Below are 23,618 nucleotides of genomic sequence, written 5' to 3' on the forward strand. Positions count from 1 at the left end.
TCGGCGCCGGCAATTGCCAGGGGCAGCAGGCGGCCCAGCACCAGCCGGGGGCCGTCCCGCCGGCCCAGCAGCAGCTGCAGAGCGGAGCCCCCAAGCCGGCGGCCTCCGGCAAACAGGGCAACGTGCTGCCGCTCTGGGGGAATGAGAAGACCATGAACCTGAACCCCATGATCCTCACCAATATCCTCTCGTCGCCCTACTTCAAGGTGCAGCTCTATGAGCTCAAGACTTACCACGAAGTGGTGGACGAGATCTACTTCAAGGTGAGCCTGCGGGCCGCGCCCTGGGCGCCGCGGGGCTGTGCGGGCGGCCCGAGCCTCCCTGCGGCGGGGCTCCCCACGGGGGAAGGCTTTGATGGCGGCCTGCGGGTTCTCTCAAGCCTTCCTGACTCCTCAGGAGTCATCCTGGGATGGGAGCAGATCTCTCTTTTGTCGCTTAGTTGTGGGAAACCGGGGCGCTGTTTTCCTTACAAAAGAAATGTGTCTTATGTCGGCTTTGAAATTACGGAGTTGTAAGTTAGTTTTGAAGTGGGAGGTGTGAGCCTAGGCAGTGGGGTGTGAAATGGCCGTCGAAGGACTGTGCTCTCGGCTGGAGAGCGTGAGCAGGGGACCCGACCTGCACGCCACTTTCAGAGACGTGCACTTGCCGCGGCCCAGCAGTTCCCGACCTGGTGTGTAACAACACAAAAGGTGTGGTAGTGACCATAGGTGGTTTCACCAGGAGCTTGCATGCGGCCTTCTTCCTCAGTCAGGCTAGGTGCTCTCCCTCCACATGCAGTCAGAAACTGGTTCATGTTAGGGCTTCTTTCGGCGTTAGGTAGGATGCACTAGGGAGACAACTGAATTTTATCGGTGCACCCATGTCTCGGTTGTTGTTTTGTTAGCAGGATTGAATCAGTTTTGCAACGAGGCTTCCATCAAGACAGTCTCCCAGGTAGAGGTATGCATAATTAATGCTCATCAACACAGCCAAACTCTTTGTTCTGTTAATGAGAGCAAAACTTAGATAATTCAGGGTGCTGTCTTCAGTCATATTTTGGTGGGTTTTGAGGTACTTTTCGCAGTTGAACTCATTCTGCTTATAATGTTACTGTATCAGTTTGTGGGTTTCCGTATACTTTGAGGAGAAAAAAAAAAAAGGTAAAGGGTAGTATTTTTGTCTCATTTAGCTAGGGCAAGTCAGGTTATGTACAGCACTATAATTCTGAAAAATAACTCCATGGAAGTATTTTGAGATTCTTTGCACTCATGAAGATAGTGCTACTGTTTTTCATCCTAATGACAGCATTTCTCTGCACTCTGTCATTTGGGGCAGGGTGCTTAATTCTCTTAGTACTTAGAATAACAGATTGTCAACAGAGCTTCTCTTCACTTAATTTACCACTTGCTGCATTTAAGATAGACATTCTTCATTCTGACTAATAGAATAGAAAGCAGCAAAGTTTATTTTTGCAAATGATGGCAAGAGCTGGAAATTGTATAAAAGAAAATTTGAGAGCTTACATGGACCTTTTCAAATGTGGTAAAAAATATTTGATGGGATTTGTCATCTTAGTATTGCTAGAGCTCAACTGCAGTAGGTCAGATAGCTCATTTGCTTGTCTCAGTGGTTCATTCTGTAAGTGGCTTAATTGGGGAAGCATTTTGACATACCACTAAATATCTGCTTATTAATCCCAATGTATATCAAGTTTTCCTCAACTTGACAGCTATTCTGACTCAAAACTGCATGCTAAATAAAATGAAAACTTAGCCACTTACTTATGAGTAATAGATGTGAGGGCGAAGACAAATTGACAATTAAGGTACTTTGATGCTACTAAGAAGATTTTAATTCTGTTCATGTTTTAGGTTTCCTGGAAAATTGCTGACTTTTTAAAAGTTAGTGTGATATCGACCATAGCAGGTGTATTTTTCAGTTCCTTGGTCTTTGAGAACCAAAATAAGTGACTCAGTTTGAAAAACTGAAGAATGCCAAGTGCTGCATTCTCAGCAAATGCTGTCCTAAGTCACAGTGGCAGCTCCTGACAGGGACCATCTTTGAAGACAGGGATTCTGTCTAGATATTGTAATTATTTCAGTTGTAGTTCTGGTCTCCAGTTCTGTATCTGTGAAGTGGATGACTTCCTCTTTCTTTATCCCTGATCTCAGCATCATGTGCATGTCCTCAACTCCATTTAATCTGTACTTCCAACAAGTATATGCAGCAGTCTTTGCAGGACCAAAACTTTAAATAGTCTTTTCTGAACGGAATATTGATTTTAGGGCTTTGGGCTTTTTTATTGGTATCTGTATAAACCAGCATACTTGTATTGATTGTGGTCAATAAATGCAACTAATGTAAACAATTGAAGACTACTGTTGTGGAAGTGTCATACTCTGTCCTTTGATTAAAAAATACTTTTAATTTTCTGTGTGAAGGAAAATGGTAAACAATCAGAGGGATGTCCAGTATTATTTTCATAGTATTTGTGGGCTTCTCATATGATGCTGATAATACAGGAAGTCACAGTGGATTTTTAATTCTACAGTTTTGGCATCTCTCATGTTTGTTATTTGGATAAGACAGCAACTGTAACAAAACAAAATCTCCAAGCTGTTAGTGTATCTCTGATTTAATGTGATTGTGTACATAATTAGTTTTGCTTCATGTACTGTTAAAGGATTTTAATTTGAGAACAATGGTACAACTTGCCCACAAACTCTTACCACCAGTTCATTATAAAACCAATCTACTTTGTCTTGCTTTTACCTATTTTTTTTTTAGGTGATGTGCTTAGGTAATCCATTTGTTTGTTGAGCCAGGCATTCTCTGAATTCCAGTTTCAAATGTATCTGAGGCATTTCTGTGGTATTTAACTTAAAACTGTGGCCTATGACTTACTGTCAAATTTAAGCAATTATGTTGGTTAGCTATGTTCATGCAGTTATCTCTAAATGGATGTCAGAAGATTTTAATTAGGCAAGCTTTACTCATTAGTACTTAGGAACTGTTTTATCCAAGAACATGACTTATCTAGCTAAGCTCACTGCATAAATGAGTCTGATGAATATGAGACTACAGATTTTTATTTCTGTGCCTATTATCAGCAGGTATTACTAAACTTGTCAAGAGACAGTGTAGATAAAGGTAGTTGTTTGTCTATAGAAAATATAATTATGGGATCTAGTCATATTGAAAGCACATGGAATTGAGCATAAGCATGGATGCTTTTATTTAAACATCCATTATTTTGCCTATAGTTTCTTAATGTGGTAGTTAAATATCAAAATTATTTGCTTTAATGACAAAGCAGACTTGATCTTGAATTTGGTAGAAGGTATTTAAAATTGATTCAGGGTATTTATTTTTTAAATTAGGTTTTTATAGACAGCTAAACATTATGGAGGTTGTAATTTTTCTTTTATTCTTTTCTCTCTTTCAGGTTACTCATGTTGAACCATGGGAGAAGGGGAGCAGAAAAACAGCAGGCCAGACAGGGATGTGTGGAGGGGTAAGTAGAAGTACGTGCCTTCTTAAATTTTTCTGTCTGGTAAATACATTTTCCAAGCATAGCTAAAAATACTTGTATGTTGGCTCACTCCCTAGATGCAAAAGGATTTATTAGAATGAGTTTGTTTATTTCCATTGCTTCCAGAGCTGTGGATGCAAGGAGTATTACTTCTTTCCCATCACTCTGTTTGGAGATTAAGATTTTATCCTATGTTAGCTCTCATATTCTTTTGTAGATTTTGATAATGTCTTTGTGACTCCTGCGTTGTTTCCTAACTCTTTTCTTTTGAAAGGTGCGTGGTGTTGGAACTGGAGGAATTGTGTCTACTGCCTTTTGTCTGCTCTACAAGTTATTTACACTGAAACTCACTCGTAAGCAAGTGATGGGCCTTATAACTCATACAGACTCCCCATATATTAGGGCTCTTGGATTTATGTATATTAGGTAAGTATCAATATAATCAACTAATGACCAATTTAATATCCAGAAAGCTGTATTAAAATTTTGTTCTTTTTCTACGTAAAGGTACACACAACCACCTACAGATCTCTGGGACTGGTTTGAATCCTTTCTTGATGACGAAGAGGTATGTCGGCGAGGGTAATAATTTGTTTTCTTTTGTTTCTTTTCATGTTACTACTTTAGGTTTAAGCACTCTTAAGGTTTTCTCTAGTTTGAATGTTGTGATGTTATGTTCTTCTAATTGCACTAGTTAGTGTAGGAAGCGGGTCTGAGCTGAGACCTGGGTCATTTTTCTTGGATTTCAAAGAATCAACAGAATTTTTCACTGGTTATGATGTTACTGTCAAGTATTACAAAGCCACAGGAAAGACACTTACTAAAGCAAAATGCAGACAGCAGGCTGTGTGAGTGTGGCTTCTGTGCAGTTGATAGGAAAATAATTATTTTAAAGCAAGATACAGTAGGACATGAGAGTGCAAAATTTGTATATTTCATTTATTTCTGTTACAGGGGAATTGTTGCTTCCATAAAAGAGAGGGAAGTATATTGTGGAAACCGATATTCACCTTGAAAAATACTACTACCAGAAATCTCTGTGGTAGTCATTCATGTCCTGGAATAACTAAATCCAGCATTTCTTCAGAGGAGAAGCAGCTAGCCTAATTATTGCATAAGGTGGCATTGTTTCTAGTAACAGCCTTAATGTCTCTGCTAATGGGGCAAAAAAGAAACCTCAGTTGCGAACTGAAGAAGTTCAGTAAAGGGGCTGCATTATTATGCAGTCAGATAGCAGAATTTCTTTGGTACCCCAGTTCTGATTTACTTTCTGGAAAAACAGTAGAAGCTGCTGGGTGAGGTTTCTTAGCCTATGAAGTGGAATATATGATCTGCTAAAAACTGTTGCAATGTGTATTTATCAAGCAGGTTTTAAATGACCCTAGATTTAAGAATAGAACAGGAAGGATCACTTGCACTCTTCAGTGTAACTGTAGGCATCTACTTCAAGAAATATCAAATGTTGTAGTTGCAAATGATGACCAAATGAATACTTGTATTAAAAATAGTGTTAATAATACCTGTATCTGACTGCAATACAGTGTATTTATTTTAAACAGCTTCTTTCATGCTAAGTATCAAACACACTGCAAAGGAAACAGCTGTTATTTCAGGTAAACCCGTGTTACTGTATGTTTGTACCAAAAAACAATTTCCATCTCAATTGCATTGCTGTGATATCCTCCTTCTCCCCCAGGTGGTGCTAGCTAATACAAACTGCAATGTTGCATTGTAACAGGAGGAGGATCGGGGTGGCTTCATTTTTTTAGGGTCCTACAAACAACTTGCTTCCCAGGGCAATAAAGTGATAAATTGACAAAGTGATTCATTGTGCAGGTCTTAACTGGCTCATTATTCAAAGCACCTTTTTTAGTTTATACTTTTCAGCTCTTGCAGATATTTGCTATCAACATATATTGATTTACTGTTTAAAATCTCCCCGTGTATTTTTGGAATTGGTGTTTCTTTCCCAGCTGCTTCTTTTAGCATCGCTTGTCTTAAGTTTCTTACCAGTCATGGTCAGGCTTAATAGGGTGAAGCAAATTTATATATAAATGGAGTTATTTAAACCTACAGAAGTTTTCTTTTCCCCTCCAGTTATTAAAAATGTGGAAGCAGTTCCTCTTTTGTCATGCTGCTGTGAAAAACTTCACAGGATACAGAGTTACTTTTCAAAATGCTTCTTATGTTTATTTTGTTTAACTGTACATGCTCTCCAGGTGCTACGTTTAACTCCTTTTTTTCTTCTTTAGATCTCTGCAGCGATTATATTTGGAAAAACTGTATATCTGAACACTTAAATGTGTGTGAGTGCAAGCAGTTTTACATTTAGATTTTCTCTTCCTGTTTAGATAACAAATCTCACTTTCCTTGTGTGCTTGCACTATAGGTTTGGGACTGACAATAGCTGACTAACATGTCCTGAGCTGTGAGAGGGCATAGCAAGAAGGCCTTCATGCGGTAATGACCCTTTTCAGAGACAATGGTCATCATGGATTATGCGTTTCCAATTATTTGTTCATTTATTTATTTTTTTACATATTTCTAAATTAGAAAACTCACTGCTTCATGGCAGTTGGTTTGCTATTGCTTCCAATTCTGTTAGGTTGCCATTTTGTACTAGAGGATTTTCTATGATCGTTTTTAGACAGGCAGTGATGTTCTTAATTGATTTAGGCCACAGAACTGGGTATGATAGTACTCAGTCGTACATCCACAAAATGGAGTATTAAATGTAGCTTGAGAGGACTTCTTAACTTTGTGGCATTTAAATACAAGATCATACCATATAACCAGACTGTGTAAGGGGATTTAGCGTTAATCTCTTCAGCGACAGTCCCTTACCATCCAGATGGCTGCAGGATTAGTATGTGCCTGCATGCATATATATTAAGTCCCATTCCTTATTTGTAACATGCTGCCAAATCCAAAGGGTGCAGAGTTGGAATTTTTCAAAGGAAATGTATTAGAATATGAGACAAACTTTCATAATCATGAGACTTCGAGAGGGCAGTAATGTAGCAACATTTATTTCGAAAATGAGTAAAGAATATTTTTGACCATCAGGATATTTTTTGCTTGTATTTTGTAGGACCTGGATGTGAAGGCAGGCGGGGGTTGTGTTATGACCATCGGGGAGATGCTTCGTTCCTTCCTCACTAAGCTTGAATGGTTTTCCACGTTGTTTCCAAGAATTCCTGTGCCAGTCCAGAAAACCATTGACCAGCAAATTAAAAGCAGACCTAGAAAAATCAAGAAGGATGGCAAGGAGGGAATGGAAGAAATAGACCGGCATGCAGAACGTAGACGGTCAAGGTCATACATATGTTTTGAAAATTAATGTTAAAAGTTCAATATTGTACTGCTTGCTGACAGAAATGTGTTGTCTTTTCACTGAGATAGGTTTTAAGGCAACAGGCAGAACAGTTTATGGATGCTAATGGATGAAAAAAATCAGATTATATTAGGTGTTTAATACTAAATACAGATTGTGTACAGAGGGGGTCCCTTAACTTTAAAAGGTTATGTTTCATACTGAGTATCTTTTCTTTCAAAAGGTCTCCAAGACGGTCCATTAGTCCCAGGAGGTCTCCCAGAAGATCGAGAAGCAGAAGTCATCATCGGGAAGGCCATGGATCATCTAGCTTTGATAGAGAATTAGAAAGAGAAAGAGAACGGCAGAGGTTAGAACGGGAAGCTAAGGAGAGAGAAAAAGAAAGGCGGCGATCTCGAAGCACTGATCGCACAGTAGAGCGGAGGCGAAGCAGAAGCAGGGATAGGTACAGAAGCCGTAGTCGAAGTCGTGACAGGAAAGGTGATAGAAGAGACAGGGATAGGGAGCGAGAGAAAGAAAATGAACGGAGCCGAAAAAAAGAGAGAGATTATGATAAGGAAAGAGGTAGTGAGAGGGAAAAAGATCGATCTAGAGAAAGATCAAAAGAAAGGAAAAGTAAAGGTGATATGGAAGACAGAAGACATAAGGATGACAAGGATGACAAGAAACACCGGGATGACAAGAGGGATTCAAAAAAAGAGAGAAAACATAGTAGAAGTCGAAGCCGAGAAAGGAAGCATAGGAGTAGGAGCCGAAGTAAGAATACAGGTAAGCGCAGCAGAAGCAGGAGCAAAGAGAAATCAAGTAAACATAAAAATGAAAGTAAAGAAAAGTCCAGTAAACGAAGCAGAAGCAGAAGCAGAGGAAGAACAGATAGTGTTGAGAAGTCCAGAAAACGAGACCAGAGTCCCAGCAAAGAAAAATCTAGAAAGCGTAGCAAGAGCAAAGAACGTTCCCACAAACATGATCACAGTGATAGCAAGGACCATTCAGACAAACACGAGCGTCGAAGGAGCCAAAGTACGGAACGAGAGAGCCAAGAAAAGCAACATAAAAACAAAGATGAGACTGTGTGAACTCTTTTGGAAGTGGATCACATTGAATCCTATAAATGTTTGATTAAATCCTGCTTATTTTTTCTTAAAGTTGAGATTGTGCAGTAGTTGAGCACTCTTCTCCAACCTCCCTCTAGGCTGCAGATTGTCATTTCCTATTTTGGGTAGGGAAGTGCCTTTGTAAACCCATTTGATGCATTGACGGTTTCAAACAATTAGTTTAGTTCGTAATGCAGATATTGTTCTTGCATTTTTATTGTTCAGATGTTTCTGAAATGTACAGTCTGTACATATGTCCTGAAAATGTTTTAATTCCTTTGGCATGGTTGCCATGTTGGTTAAATTTGTACGAGGCAATAAACTGCCACTAATTCTACTTAGATTTTGTAGATGTGGAATTATGGTTTGTATCCTGAAATTAGCATGGCTGTGCTTTACATGATAGTATGGCTTTTAGGGATGGATCTTGTGTATTATAGCTGATATATTTATGTGCATACAATGTACATTGAGGGCTGCAGATTTAGAACTAACATTTATGTCCACTGTACCTGCTGTTTTTTTTCAAAAGCTTTTAAAATGTATTATGTTGTTCCTCACCACTGGTGTTAAATTGAGAGTGGACTTGGAAGGAGATAGTGGTTTTGATGCAAAGATTTAGATTATGTTTGGGGCTTGTTTAGTAATTCTTTAGAAAGGCTACCTCAAGTGGACACTGTAAGGTTGATAGATGAGTATTGGAGCCATCTATGCATTTTATTTGTTTAAAAAAAATTTCCATGTAAGCTTCCTTTTTTTTTTTTTAAACACAATTTACCCGTTTGTGGTCTTCTAATGTTTTTAATCAGCAGCTCTACTCTGTCATCTACGATAATCTGGGGCTAATAAAGGCATTTAAGATGAGAAGAGGGAGGTAGGAAGAAGAAAATTATTACAAAGGATTTCAGTTTCAAGCTTCCAAAGCATTTTTATATGTGTAAACACTTAAAATTAAGAATTACCTGATAGTGTCCTTTTTTAAGTCATATTTTATACAAATAGTAAGGATTGCAGTTTGTGCTGAACATTTCATCTGGCAGATTTTTTTTTTAAACAGGTTGTTAGAAGCAAAAACCAAAATACATAATAGAAAAAAAATAATATTTAAGTCCAAGTCTATTTGATAGATTATTCTGATGACTTGTATACTAAGTAAGGAGAAGCATCTGGAATAAACTCTCAATTAATTCCTTTGTACTGAGTGTCAGCTTTTCCCTGCATGTTTATTGCTAGTTAAAGAGTGTTTGGGTTGCTCCATGTTTCAATTTCAGACTGAGTGACACTGTGTGATAGAAGATTTTATGTATTAAGTTCCCTATAAGGCAGATGTAGCTAACAAATGCAGGAGCCCCAAAATAGGAAGAACATAAAGTGTAACTCATTCGTGATCATGAAGTGATCTGAAGGTAGAAATAAATTGATATTTGTGCCTTTTTTGCTTCTGTGTTATGCAGGTAGCCTAGGCTTCATACTTAAATACTACGATATTTTTAAACCTCCAGGAGAAAACAAACAGTGCTTGAATTTCTTACAATACTCTTACAATATTCAAAGAACTAAAAGTAAAAAACTTGGGATTTTCTTCCTCCCTGCTTTTATTGTCTACTGAAATTTTAGTCTTTCCTTTAGTTACCTTAGCGATTTTTAGTATTCAAAATCTCTTAATACTCAAGTTGTTTAGGTGTTATATTGTTACCTGATTTTAAATCTGAGCTTGAAATACAGCTTAAGCTTCAACAAGTTAATTCCATTGCTACAATACTGAGTTGTCATGTAATAAGGAAGGAGGAGTACTCTTGTCCATTTAAGAAATGTAATAGAATATTACAAAGGTCTTTGCAGTCTAGTAGGAGATTGCATGGATTCTGTCAAAACAATGAGGACAACTTTAACTTATTTGCCACTTAGAAGACTTGTTTTGGTCTTGGTAGTTTTTAACCTTCAGCTGTGAGTTTCCGAAACAGGACGGAAAGGCTGCAAGGCCAGTGTTTTATCAGGGAAAATGAATTACCAGTTTCCAGTTGTTCCTTCACTGCTCCTCATCTGCTGCCATTATTGAGAAATACAGGTAAAGAATTATTTATTTGCAGGCAAAACCCAGGTTACTGAGAAACAGTATTTGCCCTGAAAGCAGGGAGAGCCACTTAAGCATAATAAAGAGTGAACATTTTGATACAGCTTGTGCAAAGACCAGCCTGTGCCAGTATCTCTTAAAAGTGCAGTAATTTAAGAACTTTTATTTTTCAATTAATAGTAGTTTCTCAATTTTTCCATTTAATTGGATCTGTATTATGTGCTTGACCTAGCACTGTAATTGATAGCACGATATTCATAACTAACCAAGATCCATGAAAACAATTTAAACCAAGATGCCAGTCTTAAGTTATCATTGGGATTTAGTATCGTGCAGCTCTTCGGTTTGGACCCAGGGACTCTTTAATTCCTTTTTATCTTTTTTATGCCATTCTATTTCATGTGACTTTCCTTGAAACCAGAAGGAACAAATCCACAGCACTTCTACAACGCAGCTGTGATCAGAAATTGTAAGATGAATGTAGTCTCCAGTGCTGATGGTCTGTTGCAGTTGCTGGCCATACTGCTGCAGTGGGCATTTGGCTTGAGGTCATTAGAAGAAAAATTCTGCAATTTTTAATTTGAAGTATTGTGAGTTTTCCAAGGAGGTATGGTTGCAGAGCTGTCTGGCAGCCTGCACAGTTAATCTTCAGTTCTCAGGGTAAAAGCATAACAAACTGAGCACTCTGAAGTCTCCACAGTATGCCACGTGTCCATGGTTACCTAGCTGGGGTAGGCATTCCTCCTGAAGTCTAATCTGTCTGGAATTTCCTGAGGCTCCAAGCAGTAAGTACTTATCTGGACTAATAATACTAATTTGAGAAATGCACTTCTATTTTGTTTTTATCTTCTGAAGATACTACTTAACTAGTTGACCAGTATTTCAGATCCTTGAAAGTAGCAAACGTGTTCTTTTATTTTAAGGCAGGGTCAAGGCTTTGGACCCAGAGAGTCACATCCACCTCCACCTACTGCCACATACAGTGTTGTGGTGGTTGGAGTATGGTTGGACTGTATGATCTTGAAGCTCTCTTCCAACCTTAATGATTCTGTGATTCTATAATAGGAGTGGTATTTTGATGATTTATTGAAAAAGAAAACTTGAATGGCAGGGCTATATATCAGATTACATTTGAGGGGTACATACACCATGTGTACCCGTTATTTATCCTTCCATTTATATGTTGATGAAGAAACATCAATGAGCTCATACTTTTAGTATTTACAGTTGAGTATTACTGTACTGACTCAAAGATAGTCTACAAATAGACAGGATCTCTTTAGGGAAACCTGGAAAAAATCAGATTACTGGTAGGTGTTTGAGCCCTTACTGCACTGCTATGAAGAGCACATAGCTTTACACAGAGGAGGTGTCCACCAGCTATACTGCAGGGTACAACAGTGCTGAAATGCAACTCTGGAGGTTTTGCAACACAGTTACTGTACTTTGGTTGTTTTTTTCTCCTCCCCTCTTCCCCAACAATAGTTGGATGTGGGAGAACACCTCTTAACTCTCAGCAATTTTGCATCAAATCTGAAACCAACTGAAGGATAACTTTTTGCCAGTTTCTTTACTGGATTGAAGACATCCTACATTTTGAGCTACTACTACTATGTCAAATACAATTACAAATAAGCTGTGGCTTGAATTTGATTCCAAAAGAAAGTGGTTGCTTTAGACCTCTGAAGATCCAGTTAACAGCCACTTGGTTAAACACTTAGGCTTTAGTGATAGTGTTTGACACCAATATCAATGATGCAAAGAAAAAATATCTAAATAAAACCTTCAAGGAAGAAAGTTGTGAATAGTACTTTTTTTCTTTTTTTTTCAAATCAAATGAGAAACCAAACATTTTTATTAAGTAATTCAGGGCACTTTTAAATAGCTTTTCCTAAATAAAGACTTGTTTGACAATGAATAAATGCAGATTGTGTTCTAAGAAGCAACATGTCACTCTTGGGCCATCTATAATCAATATACTGAAGAGTGAGATTCCCACAAGATTATTTTGTGCAAATGATCAGAAGCAGTGACTGAGATACCCAGTACAAATCTGTTCTGTGAAGCAAGGTAACTTCCAGTATGCATGGTGTCTGTTTTCACAAGCTGAAAATACTGTTAAAATCCCTGTTGCCTTTGCTAACTTTTGTACAGAAGCTCCTGAATACTGCTTCTGGAAGATATTTTTGAGTAATTGTTTTACTTTTTTGTGTATGTAGAACCCTTCAACTTTCTTTATACATTGGCTGAAAAAGTAACTGCTATAGAGTATGAGAAAAGCTGCTGACTTTTCTGAAAAATGGGAAATTTAAATTTTAGTAATAACTGTCAGTTCTTCATTAGCCACAAACCAAAACCAGTCTGTTGATGTGAAAGGGACATTATGTTTACCCTCAGGAGTCACCTCTCAGAATTGTAAAGGAATAAACATTTTTTTAGATTAAAATGAAGAAGCCTTAGAATACTTGATTAAGCTTCAAATTACTTTTAATTTAGTGCACCTAAACTGCTGCTTTTTTTTTTTTTTTTTTTAAGGAGTTAAATTTAACTCTTAATCTTTATTTTAGCCTTTACTATTTCATTGGTACATGAGGTCTAGAACACACTTTCTGATTAATAACTGTCTTGGAAGAGCTTTTAAAACTGCTTTACAGGGAAAATTACAGTTGAAGATTACAGATATCTACCAGTGTTCATCTGCATTTAAATATCAGTTGGGGCTCAAATTTTTATTAGATCTCAGCTATGGTTAGCTGTTCAGCTTCCCTCCTGGTCCTCAAGCAGCCACGACTGATTTAGTTAAGCACAGACATCATTTTTCCATGTTCAGGTAAAGAAAGAGTGAGAAAAGCATTCATGGTGAATGGTGTTATCAATCACCCTAATGTCCAGGACAGCAGCAAAGAGAAAATGATCAACTCTCGGTGGGGGGGTTGGAAAGTCAGCAGTGACTTCCTACCATCCTTTTGAATCAAGGGCAGTAAATAGTCCAGAACACAAGTATTTTTGTTGAAGAATGTGCAATTTTAACGAGCAGAGAAAGTAAATGAACACTGAAGAGTATCCTGATCTGTTTGGATTTTGAGGGCTTTCCTGGGGATAGTGTTAGAAAAGGATGAATAATGTGAAAGAGGGTTTTATTGTAAATGGAGGGAAGGACAAATTAGTTTTGATAGTATGAGCAGACACCATGAAGTTTCTGAGGTAAACATGATTAATTTTAACAAACCAGTTATATTTAAGATATACAGGGCTGATGAAGCTTATCCCTCCAATCCCAAAGATTTAAGCAGCAGGAAAGTTTAATACATCCTAATCTGAATTATTACTCATATAACTTACCTCCTTATCTGAACCAGAATTTCCATCTAGGTATGTTGTTCTGGATTGCTCTTTCCTCTATAAATCACTGTAACAGAATTCAGAAATTAATACCATTTCAGTTATGAAAAAGCACTATCTTGAGAAATGTTAGTTTTAGTGACTGTTGGTTTTTAAGTTGTTTCTAGGAATTTATATAGCACAAATAAAGCATGAGACTATCCTGAAACCCTTGATGAAATAAAGTAGAACAGGCTGAGGTAAACAACACTTTTTTTTTTTTTACTTTTTTAGATTTAAAAATCACAAGTGCAACTTAGTTTCATTTGTACTAGGACATGGCAAGGCTGTAAAGGATAAGCCTGCCTTTTATTATGTGCTATCAGTGTGACAGCATAGCCTGCATGATGGTATATAGGCCACAAAATAGGTAAGTTTGGGGCTTTTTAATTATACATTATAAGATGGGGAGGAGCACTGAGACAAACCTGCTAACACAAGCCTTGACTATCTGAAACATATATATTATCTGCATCTTATTTGGAGTTACATGATGCCAACATGTTTTAGAAACATCTCTTACCCATTCCAACAGAGCTTCCAGAACAGGTTACTGAAATTACATTAAACAGTAGTGTACATGTTAGGTGTCAGGTTGTAAGCTGTAAAACATCAGTAGTCTGTAGAATGTTGTCCATGCTATGCAACTCTAATCCTATCAGACAGCAGTAGTTCTAGAATGGATTAAATGTATGCCCTGGGAAAGGAATCCCAAGGAAATTTACTAATCCTTTAAACATTTTTTTACTTTAAAAATGTGCTTAGGAGTCATTCATAGAAGTTCTTGATCTATTTCTTTATTCAGAAACAGTAATTCCATAAAACAACAATTAAGAATCCTCATTTTGATTCTGTATTTTAACCACTACTAACCTCCCAACTGAGAACTAGCTTCTCTGTGTTCACCAGGTAATAGGTGATCCAGTTAAAAGGCACCTGTGTAGGTAAGTATGCCCAGTCTCAAAATGCTCCTGTGAAGTTCCTGTCACAGATACTTCAAGATAGCACTCATTCTGCTCTGGAGTCAACAGTAGAATAGAAAAGTTCTACTCCATGCTACCTTTACTCACTTAACTTTGCATTAGGTTTTAACCACCTAGCATGCATGGACAAAAGTACATCAATCAAAGAAATTATTATTTACCTGAATATATTTTTTTGGGACAAAATGTGAGCCTCAGCCCTTTATCAGTAACTGGAGATACTACCACTGTGTACACATCCCCACAAGGTATCTTGGTGGTATCACAGTGACTTAGACCTGAGATAGGGCTACAGGTGAAATTGCCTTTTGAGCCAAATAAATCAGTATTGTAGTTTGTTTTGTCAGAAGCGCGCCAGTACACCCTGATACCATTACTGCCAAGTCTATATAGCTTCACTCCAGAAGGGCAGCAAATACCTAATAAAACAAAACACATTAATAAGCAAATTTCGTGAACCCACAATACATTATACATTCCTGGAGAGCATTTTAAACCAATGAGAAATTATTTCACAGAAAGCCAAAATAATTCTAGAACTAGGGAAGAACATGTTCTATCAGACTTACAGAGCTGGAATTCAGCTATTGTTTTACATGTTTGAATATTGTTGCTCTCTCCTGATTATGGAGGCATCAGGGCTACCCCAGAGTGCCCAGAATCCTCCAGGGGTCTCAAAAATATAATTATAGCATTGCATAATTTAAATTTAAAAATTCTTTCTGGAGCAATGTTATCAAAACATCTTTATAGGGCCACCTGATGGCCACTGTAAGAACAGGGTTTAAATTATACATTAAAGTAGTCCAAAGTTAATTTATTTAAATGAGGAAACTCTTCAGATTATTATGTATTGAATTTCAGATGAACTATTTGTATGAGAGGAACACTATACAAAGTTATTTGCCTGCTGAATCTTTTTCTTCCTAATTGCTTTTACAATTTACGTACTGGAAGAATATCCTTGATATGTGCAACTGGATGTCAATCCCGTTTCACTGACTGCTTTCAGAGATACTGTATAGTTGGTGTCACATGTGATGCATCCCAGGAGACAGTAGTTCTGAAGAGTGTGACACTTTGCCTGTCCTTTTGGAGACTCCAGCATTGTTATGTATGTCTGTGCACCCATTCCAACAGACCAGCTGATATTTGTTACAGACTGTGTCACTTGAGTTAGTATCAGGTCACTAGGGCAACAGGGAGCTTAAGGAACAAGAAAATAGATTATTCTGTTTTGTACTTGGAAAATGGAAGGTATTCTGAGCAGTTGCAACTAGAAGAGTACATGATCAAGAGCATTAGAAAAAGCCAAAACATATAAAGAGACAGAACTTCTTTAATATTATGCTGCTAAATATTTTCAACTATATATAATTCATACATACCTGTCTCTAAAGGGACACTGTAGCTTGGCAAGCTCTGTCCTGCTGGTGATCTTGCTATAGCACTGACAGAGAAAGCAGATCCACAAGGAAGATTAATCAGGGTACAGGAATTTCCAGAGCTTGTGCAATGCCAAAGTCCAGCGTCTCCTCTGGCAGTGACAACATATGTTGCTGCTTCATTGTCAGATTGCCAGTGCACACTGATTACAGATAGAGCCTCCTTTGAGATATTTTTAATTTCAGGACTGCAGGGAGCTGAAATATTGGATATTAACACTATTTAAACAGATGGTTTATAAATACCATGCAAGTTACACATGAATATCAAATTCCAGCAGGAACTATTTTGGAAATAATATATAGTAATAATAATAGTAGTAATATATAGTAATAATATAATAAGTATAATCCTTAAATCTTTACTCCTGGTGAGAATTTAAAACTTGTGACAAAACTGACAACATAACAATTTTGCATACAAAACCAGATATTAATTGTAAATCTGATTTTTAAAAACTTGAACCATTCAGAAGTTTTCATTCCAAATCTGGCTTTAGGTCCCTGCTTACAGGATTTTTAAAAAGACTTCTAGTATTTTTTTAAATTTTTATCAGTTACAGTAACTTAGCACTCCAGTAATGCTTTTCATCCATGAATCACTGCAGTGTCTAACCAATTATTTCTTCTGCTGAAGGAAAATAAGAATGACTGTAATACCTGTTGCCACATCCTTAGATGCACACGACGTGTTGCTGCCCCTGGCTTCACTGAAAGAATAAACCGTGACGTTATAGTGAGTGTTGCACTGCAGGGCAGACAAGGTGCAGGCTGTGGTGGTGTTGCTGCAGAGCACAGCGCCGCTCCAGCCAACAGCTCTCGTTTCGTACATCTCAGCCCCGCGGACAGGAGCCCAGGTGACCTGCACAGTGTCGCTCGACACGAACACGGCCCTGAAGTCACTGGGGCAACAAGGTGCTGGGAACAGGCAAGGCAGAGAGGGAAATCTGAACGTGAACTGAAAACTGGCACGACATCTAAGAGCCTCGTTTCATTTAGCTACGCGCTTCATGTCTCAAATCTGCAAAGGTGACTGATACTGTCTAAACAGCCTCGTTAATCCCAGCCTTTAAATTATTACAGTACCTCTCCTTCCAAATCAGTAGAGGGCATTCTAGTGTACAGGCAAGGCATAGAAATTATGTATATCCTTAACTTGAAATTCCAAAGCATCTAGAGGTTAAATAACAATATTTTTCATAATTCTCCATGGAAACCATTACTTTTTTATTTTCCAAACAAGAAAAATGCTCTATGAGGATATTTATGACTTTGGTACACTCCTACCCAATACAGGACTAGAATTCAAATGTTATACCAGGACTGTGTTATTCACATATCCCTGCCTGATGACTGAATTGTTAAACTACTCTGAAGTTTTTAACCATTGTTGTTGCAGGTAACTACACAAGTCACAAGTTAAATGGAAAGTGGTTCTTTTTCTCTGCTGACCTTCATGTGTTTTGCCCCAAAATTGAATAAAAAGAGAAATTTAAGTCATTATCTTCCAATAAAAATCTCCAATCATCTCTACCATAAACAGTTAATGGATCCAACATGAATTTGCAAGGATATGTTGCTACTTACCAGTAGTGTAATTGAATACATCACCTAAAAGACTCTGCCCTGCCTTGTTATATGCAAAAACACTAATGAAGTAAGTGAAGCCACAGTCTGACTGGAAATGGCATTGAGTATGTGATGTGTTGCAGTGCACTTCCAAGCCATCATCACTTTTGACAAAAACCACATAATAGTGACCAAAATTGACGCTAGACCACGATACCAACAAGTGGCCAGGTTCATCCTCCTTGATTGATACATTTACTGGTGCACAAGGAACTGAAAAACAAAATAAATTTAAAAGTAAAGAAAAAAATATTTGAAATCAGAATATTTTTATTGGGAGTTACGCTTTCAAGGAATAAAGGCAAAAACCCACATATATAGAATTTTTCTACTTGGTTTGAACAGTTGTTCTGTCTTGTTCAAGAAAACAGCAACTTATCTGCCTTTACAGAGGGTGCTACTTCTGAGTCACTAACATGGATGATCTCTTAACTCATGCCAATGAGAAGTCAAAAGGAGGCAGGCTACATCAAATAAATAAATAATGTGTCTTTTAGGTAGCACATAACAAAAATGGTTTAGATTTTGCATACACAGACAGTCATCTAACAGGTCAGGAAGCAATAACCTCTGATGTGGCAGTGGTGCTAAATTTGTCCTGACAAATCTGCTACCTCCAAATGTTCTATGACTGTATCTTAACTTATCCTAGTGGTGCTACTTTAGCTGCATGTGGTTATTTCCTAAGTAACAATTAGATTTAGCCTAGAACAGTTCTCAGCCTAGGGTCAGTCCTTATTTCTATTTCCTCACAGATTTCTCCCAATCTATTTGTGCCGGACCTGACAGAGTAGGACAGATCTTACTCCTTAACATGAGTCTTAAGTTCAGAAAATTGACTTTAGAACAGGTACTTCTGGTAAGAGGAAAATGCTTCAGCCAACAATATATACACTATTGCAAGCTTTTATCACAGAAATATGAAGGAAGTTTAGGCTGATATCCCCAAAATAGAAAGGTATACGGCTCAGTTCACGCACAAAGTTCAGAGGCAGAAACAACTACTTGATGATCACTTATGAATTGAAATGGACTAACATTTGAAATTAAAGAAATATATGTTAAAATGCCATTAGTTATATAGGATCAATGATACATACTAGTTTTTAAGCTTACTGCCTCAGTAGGTTTACTGGATCCAGCATCATTGTATGCTGTGACAGAAACAGAATATTCAGAGCCACACTGGAGTGACAGCACCAGGCAGGAGGCAGAAGATGTGTTACAGTTCAGTTTCAAGAGTCCACTGGAGGCTGTCACACTGTAAGTTAGAGCTCCTTTGGTTGGTATCCAAGAAACAATAGCTCTTGAAGCATCACTATGAAAAACTACTTGAACATCTGCTGGTGCCTTGGGACCTACAATATATCAGTTTGGAACACATAAATACAACTTAGTGTATAGCCTTCAGACATGATCTTTTTTGTAACTTGCAAACTAAATACACTTTTTGTGATGCTGACCTTACCCTCATTCATATTAAAGTGACAATTTTTTAAAGACTTAGCTCTGGTTGTACACTGTCACAAAGCTATCTGTTGAAACTCATATTCACTTTTCACAGTTAGAAAAATCCTCATATCAGTATAAGCTTTTGCAATCCTTATTCAGGTCTGTCCTACTTACAACTTTGGTGGTAATTATGGTATCTTTGCCTCAGTAATATTCATTAAACATAACCATGTCATCTGAGCTTTCATGAACTTTGAGATGTGGGTAAAAATTGTATAATCTGAAAATCTACCCAATGTATCTGAAAAATGTAACACAATCACATACACATAAATCTTCCTGGTGCATGTGTGTGTGTATATATATGTATTTTAACTTATTTTTTGTAATGCTTACTTGGTTTCAGAAAGTAAAATGTCTTACTTGTTCTTTGGTTGCATGTGAAATCATCTCCAGGTATCCCATTGACATTCCAGGCATATGCCTTGATAGTATAGAGCGTTCCTGGATCTAGATTTGTAAATATCAAGGAGGTGTTGGTGGTGTTCTCCTTCAGCATTCTGCCCAACCCATCTGATCTCATGAGGGACACTGAGAATCCAGCTGCCATATGCACAACTTTCCAGCTCACTGCAATGGAGTCACAACTCGGAGAACTAACAGACAGAACTGGAGCAGCCAGGACTGTTGAGAAAGAACACCAATTATGCTTTTGGTTTTTTGGCAATACTGCCTGAAAGGGCCAAATTCAAAATGAATACAGAAATACCCAACTGTGAGACAAATTCAGTGACAAGAAAAACAGAAAAGTAAATTAATTCAATTAAATCAATTCAACAGAATGCATATGGAAAATAATTGGTGCATCCATTTTATTAAAGGTTTTGTAAAATGAACACAACTCATACACAAAGTATAAAAAGTTTAGAGTGCAGAAGAATGAAAATCACCAAGTTAAGTATTTTGTTAAAATAAAATCAAATTTTTCCTAAAATAAAATACATATATTAATCTAAATTCTAGTAAAGCTTTCTATGAAACATTTAACTTACAGTACTCTCATAAAGTATATAATTAATTCTGGCTCTTGCTCTTGTCATTAATTCAGATGGACAAATTCTAGTCCTCAAAAACTGAAAAGAATGTGATCAAAACAATTTGAAATACAAGATTATAATCACTCAGTACTGGTACATGCCTAGACTATACTGTTGGGGTTTTTTTCTGTTCAAATAAGAAAATAAAAAGGATGCTTGCATGAATGCTCTATATTATATGAATAATATTATTATAACATTACAGAGTATGAAATAAGAATAGGAATTTGAAAGTCCACCTGTTTTTGCTTTTCTGAAGAGTGAGGGCTGGCTTTTTCCTCCTGAATTTATAGATCTGATTGTGATTCTGTATAAGGTGGCAGGTTTCAGTCCCATCACTGTGCCTGGAGAATTTGTAACTACAGTTTCAATGAAGGAATCTCCATCTTCTGCAGTCAACAGGTAACTAGTAGCTCCAGGTACTGCTTTCCATTCCACTGTGATACTGTTGCTAAGTTTTGAATAAGCTTGGTCAATAACAGGTATGTCTGGAGCTAGAAGAGAAATAATGATACACATACTGAAGCTGGGGAACCCAGCCCTGTGAAATGCTAAGTGCTCTGAACATTTCTTGTGTAGGACAAATGGCCTACACTTTATTTGAATGATTACAATTTAAGCTAAAAGAAGTTTATGTGAACAAACAAAACACAGAGTCTTGACATATTCTAGACCAACTTTCATCTTTCAGTAAAATATTCTAGTACCCTTGAAATCACCATTAAAAATTAGCATTATTTAACCTAGGTTACACTGAGAGGTCTTTCTCTAATAGCCAAATAACTATATTGGCTGATTTTAGAAAGCAATACACAAAGCAATTTATTCAAAGAAGTGGATGTTCTGCTCTCTGATTTCTTTTTTCCCTGTCTTTAGTAATAATTAATAAAAAATTCCATGTGGGAAATCCTTATGCAAGTCTAAGGGAGGTACCTGCCTAACTGTAAAGCAGAGAACATATAGCATATGTTTTATATAATAAATAAATTACAGAACATTAATTATTAGTATCTCTTCTCCCATAACTAAGCTCGCAATAGAGACTTTTTTCCAGTATAAACACTGCTTTAAAAAAAAATTCTATTTTTATGATAAAAATTACTTTTATAGGAAAAAAATCTGCTAGAAAAATAATATTTCTAAAATTTATCAGTTAAAAATTATATTTTTTCTAAAATTTCTAAAAATAATCAATTAAATTATTTACAAAACAGAATCACAACAGAAATTTTCCATGATGAAATAAAAAAGCATTTCTATTTATATAGATCCTTCTTCAATATTTATCCATGCCTTCTATGCTACAAGACCTTTTGTGAATGAAACAAAAATACAGAATCAGTACTGAAAAATGCATACAGCTTCACACCTCCACTTATAATGAAAGGGTAGGTGATTTGGAAAGCTGCAGCCTGAGCAAGCTGTGCACAGCAGGTTAGGGAACCATACATACTAAGAAACGAGGGGAAAAGGAGCTAATCATGCTAATACTGAACTGAGCAGCAGAACCAGCCTTGAACAGGAATGGCAGCTGTTCCCTACCAGTACAATGAAACATCACAGATAAAATCCCAGTCCTACAGAGGTCAATGAAAATTATACTTCACAAAGTTTCTGTTACTAACCTGTGGACTGCATAATCTGTGTTTCTGCAAGAATAATTCCATTCCTGTCAATGGCTTCTGCTTGGATAGCATAAATAGTACTGGGAATTAATGAAGTTAGAGTTCCTTGAAGTGTAACATTACTAAAACGAATGAGTAATGAATGGTCTACACTATTCATAGCTGTAGCTGTGACTCTGTAAGAGGAGGCTCCTGAAAACCTGAGGCACCTGAGACAAATGCTTTGTGATGTCACATCATATATAGACACAGAGAAACCTAAAACATACAACAAAAACAAAATTGAAAAAAAAATAATATCAAAAACCAATTTCAATAATTCCCAAACTTGTTTAAGTCTTGACAAGAAGATTGTTCAGTGCCTTATCAAGCATCTACGTGACCTAATATTCAGATTATATGCATTCCACTGAATCTGGAGTACTGTTTCCCTTGTTCACTTTTGTAATCCATTAATTACTGTAATAACTGCTGCTTGCTCTCATGATATCACATTGTGATGATGGCTATTTTTCTTAAAACCCTCATATGTTATAGTCTAATTCAGTTGGCTTTTTTCTGGGAGGGTGTGGTGCTTTGTTTTAATTTAAATAATGCAACAAATAATTGGGTTCAAATATAAGACAGTTTTAATTCTATTTGTAGCACAATTATGTAGGTTATTAACAGCACAATTTGTTCAGATGAGTGTTCTCCCTGGTTCACTCTAGTGTCAAGGCATAAGTGGTCTGTGAGAATCTTTGTGCAAGTGTCCAACAGAATCAGAACTCCTAAAAATGAAGTCTAAAATTTATAAAGGTATCAACATAGGTTTTTAAAAGCTGAATCACACTTGAAAACAATATTTGTTTATAAAGCTGCTAGAACTTTTACAATGTTTTATTAGAAATCACGTGTTCTTTTCAGACCCATAAAAAAATTAGCAGGCAAAACCAAACTACCATTTTGAAGATTTACCTGTGTTAGCTGAGAAGATCTGAAAAGGAAGATGTAAAAAAAAAATTAAAAAATATTAGAAATACAAAGTTAAATATTTTATTTGGCAAATGAAAACCCAAATAATGTTAGCAATAACACCTTAAAATACTACATTTTAAACACATTTTTCTGATATGATGTATTTGCTTAGATTCTTTAAGCACAGAAAGTTTATGCAATCAATGAGAGTTGGTACATGTATGCAGATCATACTGCTTCTTCATTTTGCTCTCTAATTGATCCAGTTTTAATTTGTTGACAGACTTCAAAAGACCCTGGGTCCTAATAAATTATTTCACTTTTCAGTCACTTGTAAACCCCTCAGAAGTGTAACAAAATACAAATGTAGAAGTGGTTGTTAGATTATCTCTCCCCTAACTTTTACTTTACAAAGAGTACAGTACCATTCTTGAACACAGTTTTAAAGCAAATGAGTTGCACTCACCATTTCTAGGCAGCTGAAAAGCAGTCCAAGAAATATTAATGATTCACTTTTTGCACCACACATCTTGTCAGAACTTTGCTCCAGCCCTCACAGGGGGTCGAGCTCAGGCCAGAGCTCTTCCGCAGCAGCGCTGTCAGCCTGGGTGTGCTCCCCGGGCCGGGGGAGGCCGCGCTGGCTGAGGCTGATGCTGAGGCTGAGGCTGAGGCTGAGGCTGAGGCTGAGGCTGAGGCTGAGGCTGAGGCCCTCCCCTCCCCTCCCTCCTGTCCCTCCTCTCCTCCCCGCGGGACTGCGTTCTGCCACCCTCTGCCAAGCCATGGTGAAACGAGTCCCGCACAGCACCGAACATCTGGGCAGGCGGGTGGTGGTTTCTTCTGTCACAGGGTGCAGTTTCTGTACAGCTCATACAAGATTCATAAAGTAAGCTCTATGTAAAATCGGTATTTGGTGCTCAGCTTGTTATCTGTTGACAACTTTGCCCACTTATAAGGCTCTTTTTTTTACATTCTGTGAGGAATGACGCCCCAGTTGTGCTGCTCTCGGACGGGAACACGGCCAGAGCTGCCGGGGACC

The 23,618-nt window shown here is 37.3% G+C and overlaps 2 protein-coding genes across 2 annotated transcripts in view; one reads left to right on the top strand and one right to left on the bottom strand.

Annotated features, from left to right (window-relative positions):
• The window catches only part of PRPF38B (pre-mRNA processing factor 38B), a 12,052-nt gene extending 3,776 nt beyond the window's left edge, over nt 1-8,276 (top strand). Inside the window, exons 3-8 of the mRNA XM_010006787.1 lie at nt 2-263; nt 3,425-3,493; nt 3,786-3,937; nt 4,019-4,079; nt 6,603-6,826; nt 7,069-8,276. Of these exons, the coding sequence (XP_010005089.1) occupies nt 2-263; nt 3,425-3,493; nt 3,786-3,937; nt 4,019-4,079; nt 6,603-6,826; nt 7,069-7,921 (1,621 nt within the window). The 3' untranslated portion in view covers nt 7,922-8,276. The remainder of the gene's footprint in view (nt 1; nt 264-3,424; nt 3,494-3,785; nt 3,938-4,018; nt 4,080-6,602; nt 6,827-7,068) is intronic.
• Nucleotides 8,277-13,381: 5,105 nt separating this feature from the next.
• Nucleotides 13,382-23,111, bottom strand: FNDC7 (fibronectin type III domain containing 7). Its single transcript, XM_010006788.1, has 12 exons — nt 23,049-23,111; nt 22,583-22,601; nt 20,240-20,494; nt 19,327-19,587; nt 18,552-18,809; nt 17,410-17,664; nt 16,483-16,740; nt 15,766-16,020; nt 15,329-15,583; nt 14,539-14,796; nt 13,918-13,947; nt 13,382-13,422 (listed from the first exon to the last, which is right to left on the bottom strand). The coding sequence occupies exons 1-12, from the start codon at nt 23,109-23,111 to the stop codon at nt 13,382-13,384; spliced, it is 2,208 nt and encodes a 735-aa protein (XP_010005090.1).
• Between the last annotated feature and the right edge of the window lie 507 nt (nt 23,112-23,618).

The sequence above is a fragment of the Chaetura pelagica genome, unplaced genomic scaffold (assembly GCF_000747805.2).
Source record: "Chaetura pelagica isolate M959 unplaced genomic scaffold, ChaPel_1.0 scaffold69, whole genome shotgun sequence".
In the NCBI taxonomy this organism is placed as follows: Eukaryota; Metazoa; Chordata; class Aves; order Apodiformes; family Apodidae; genus Chaetura; species Chaetura pelagica.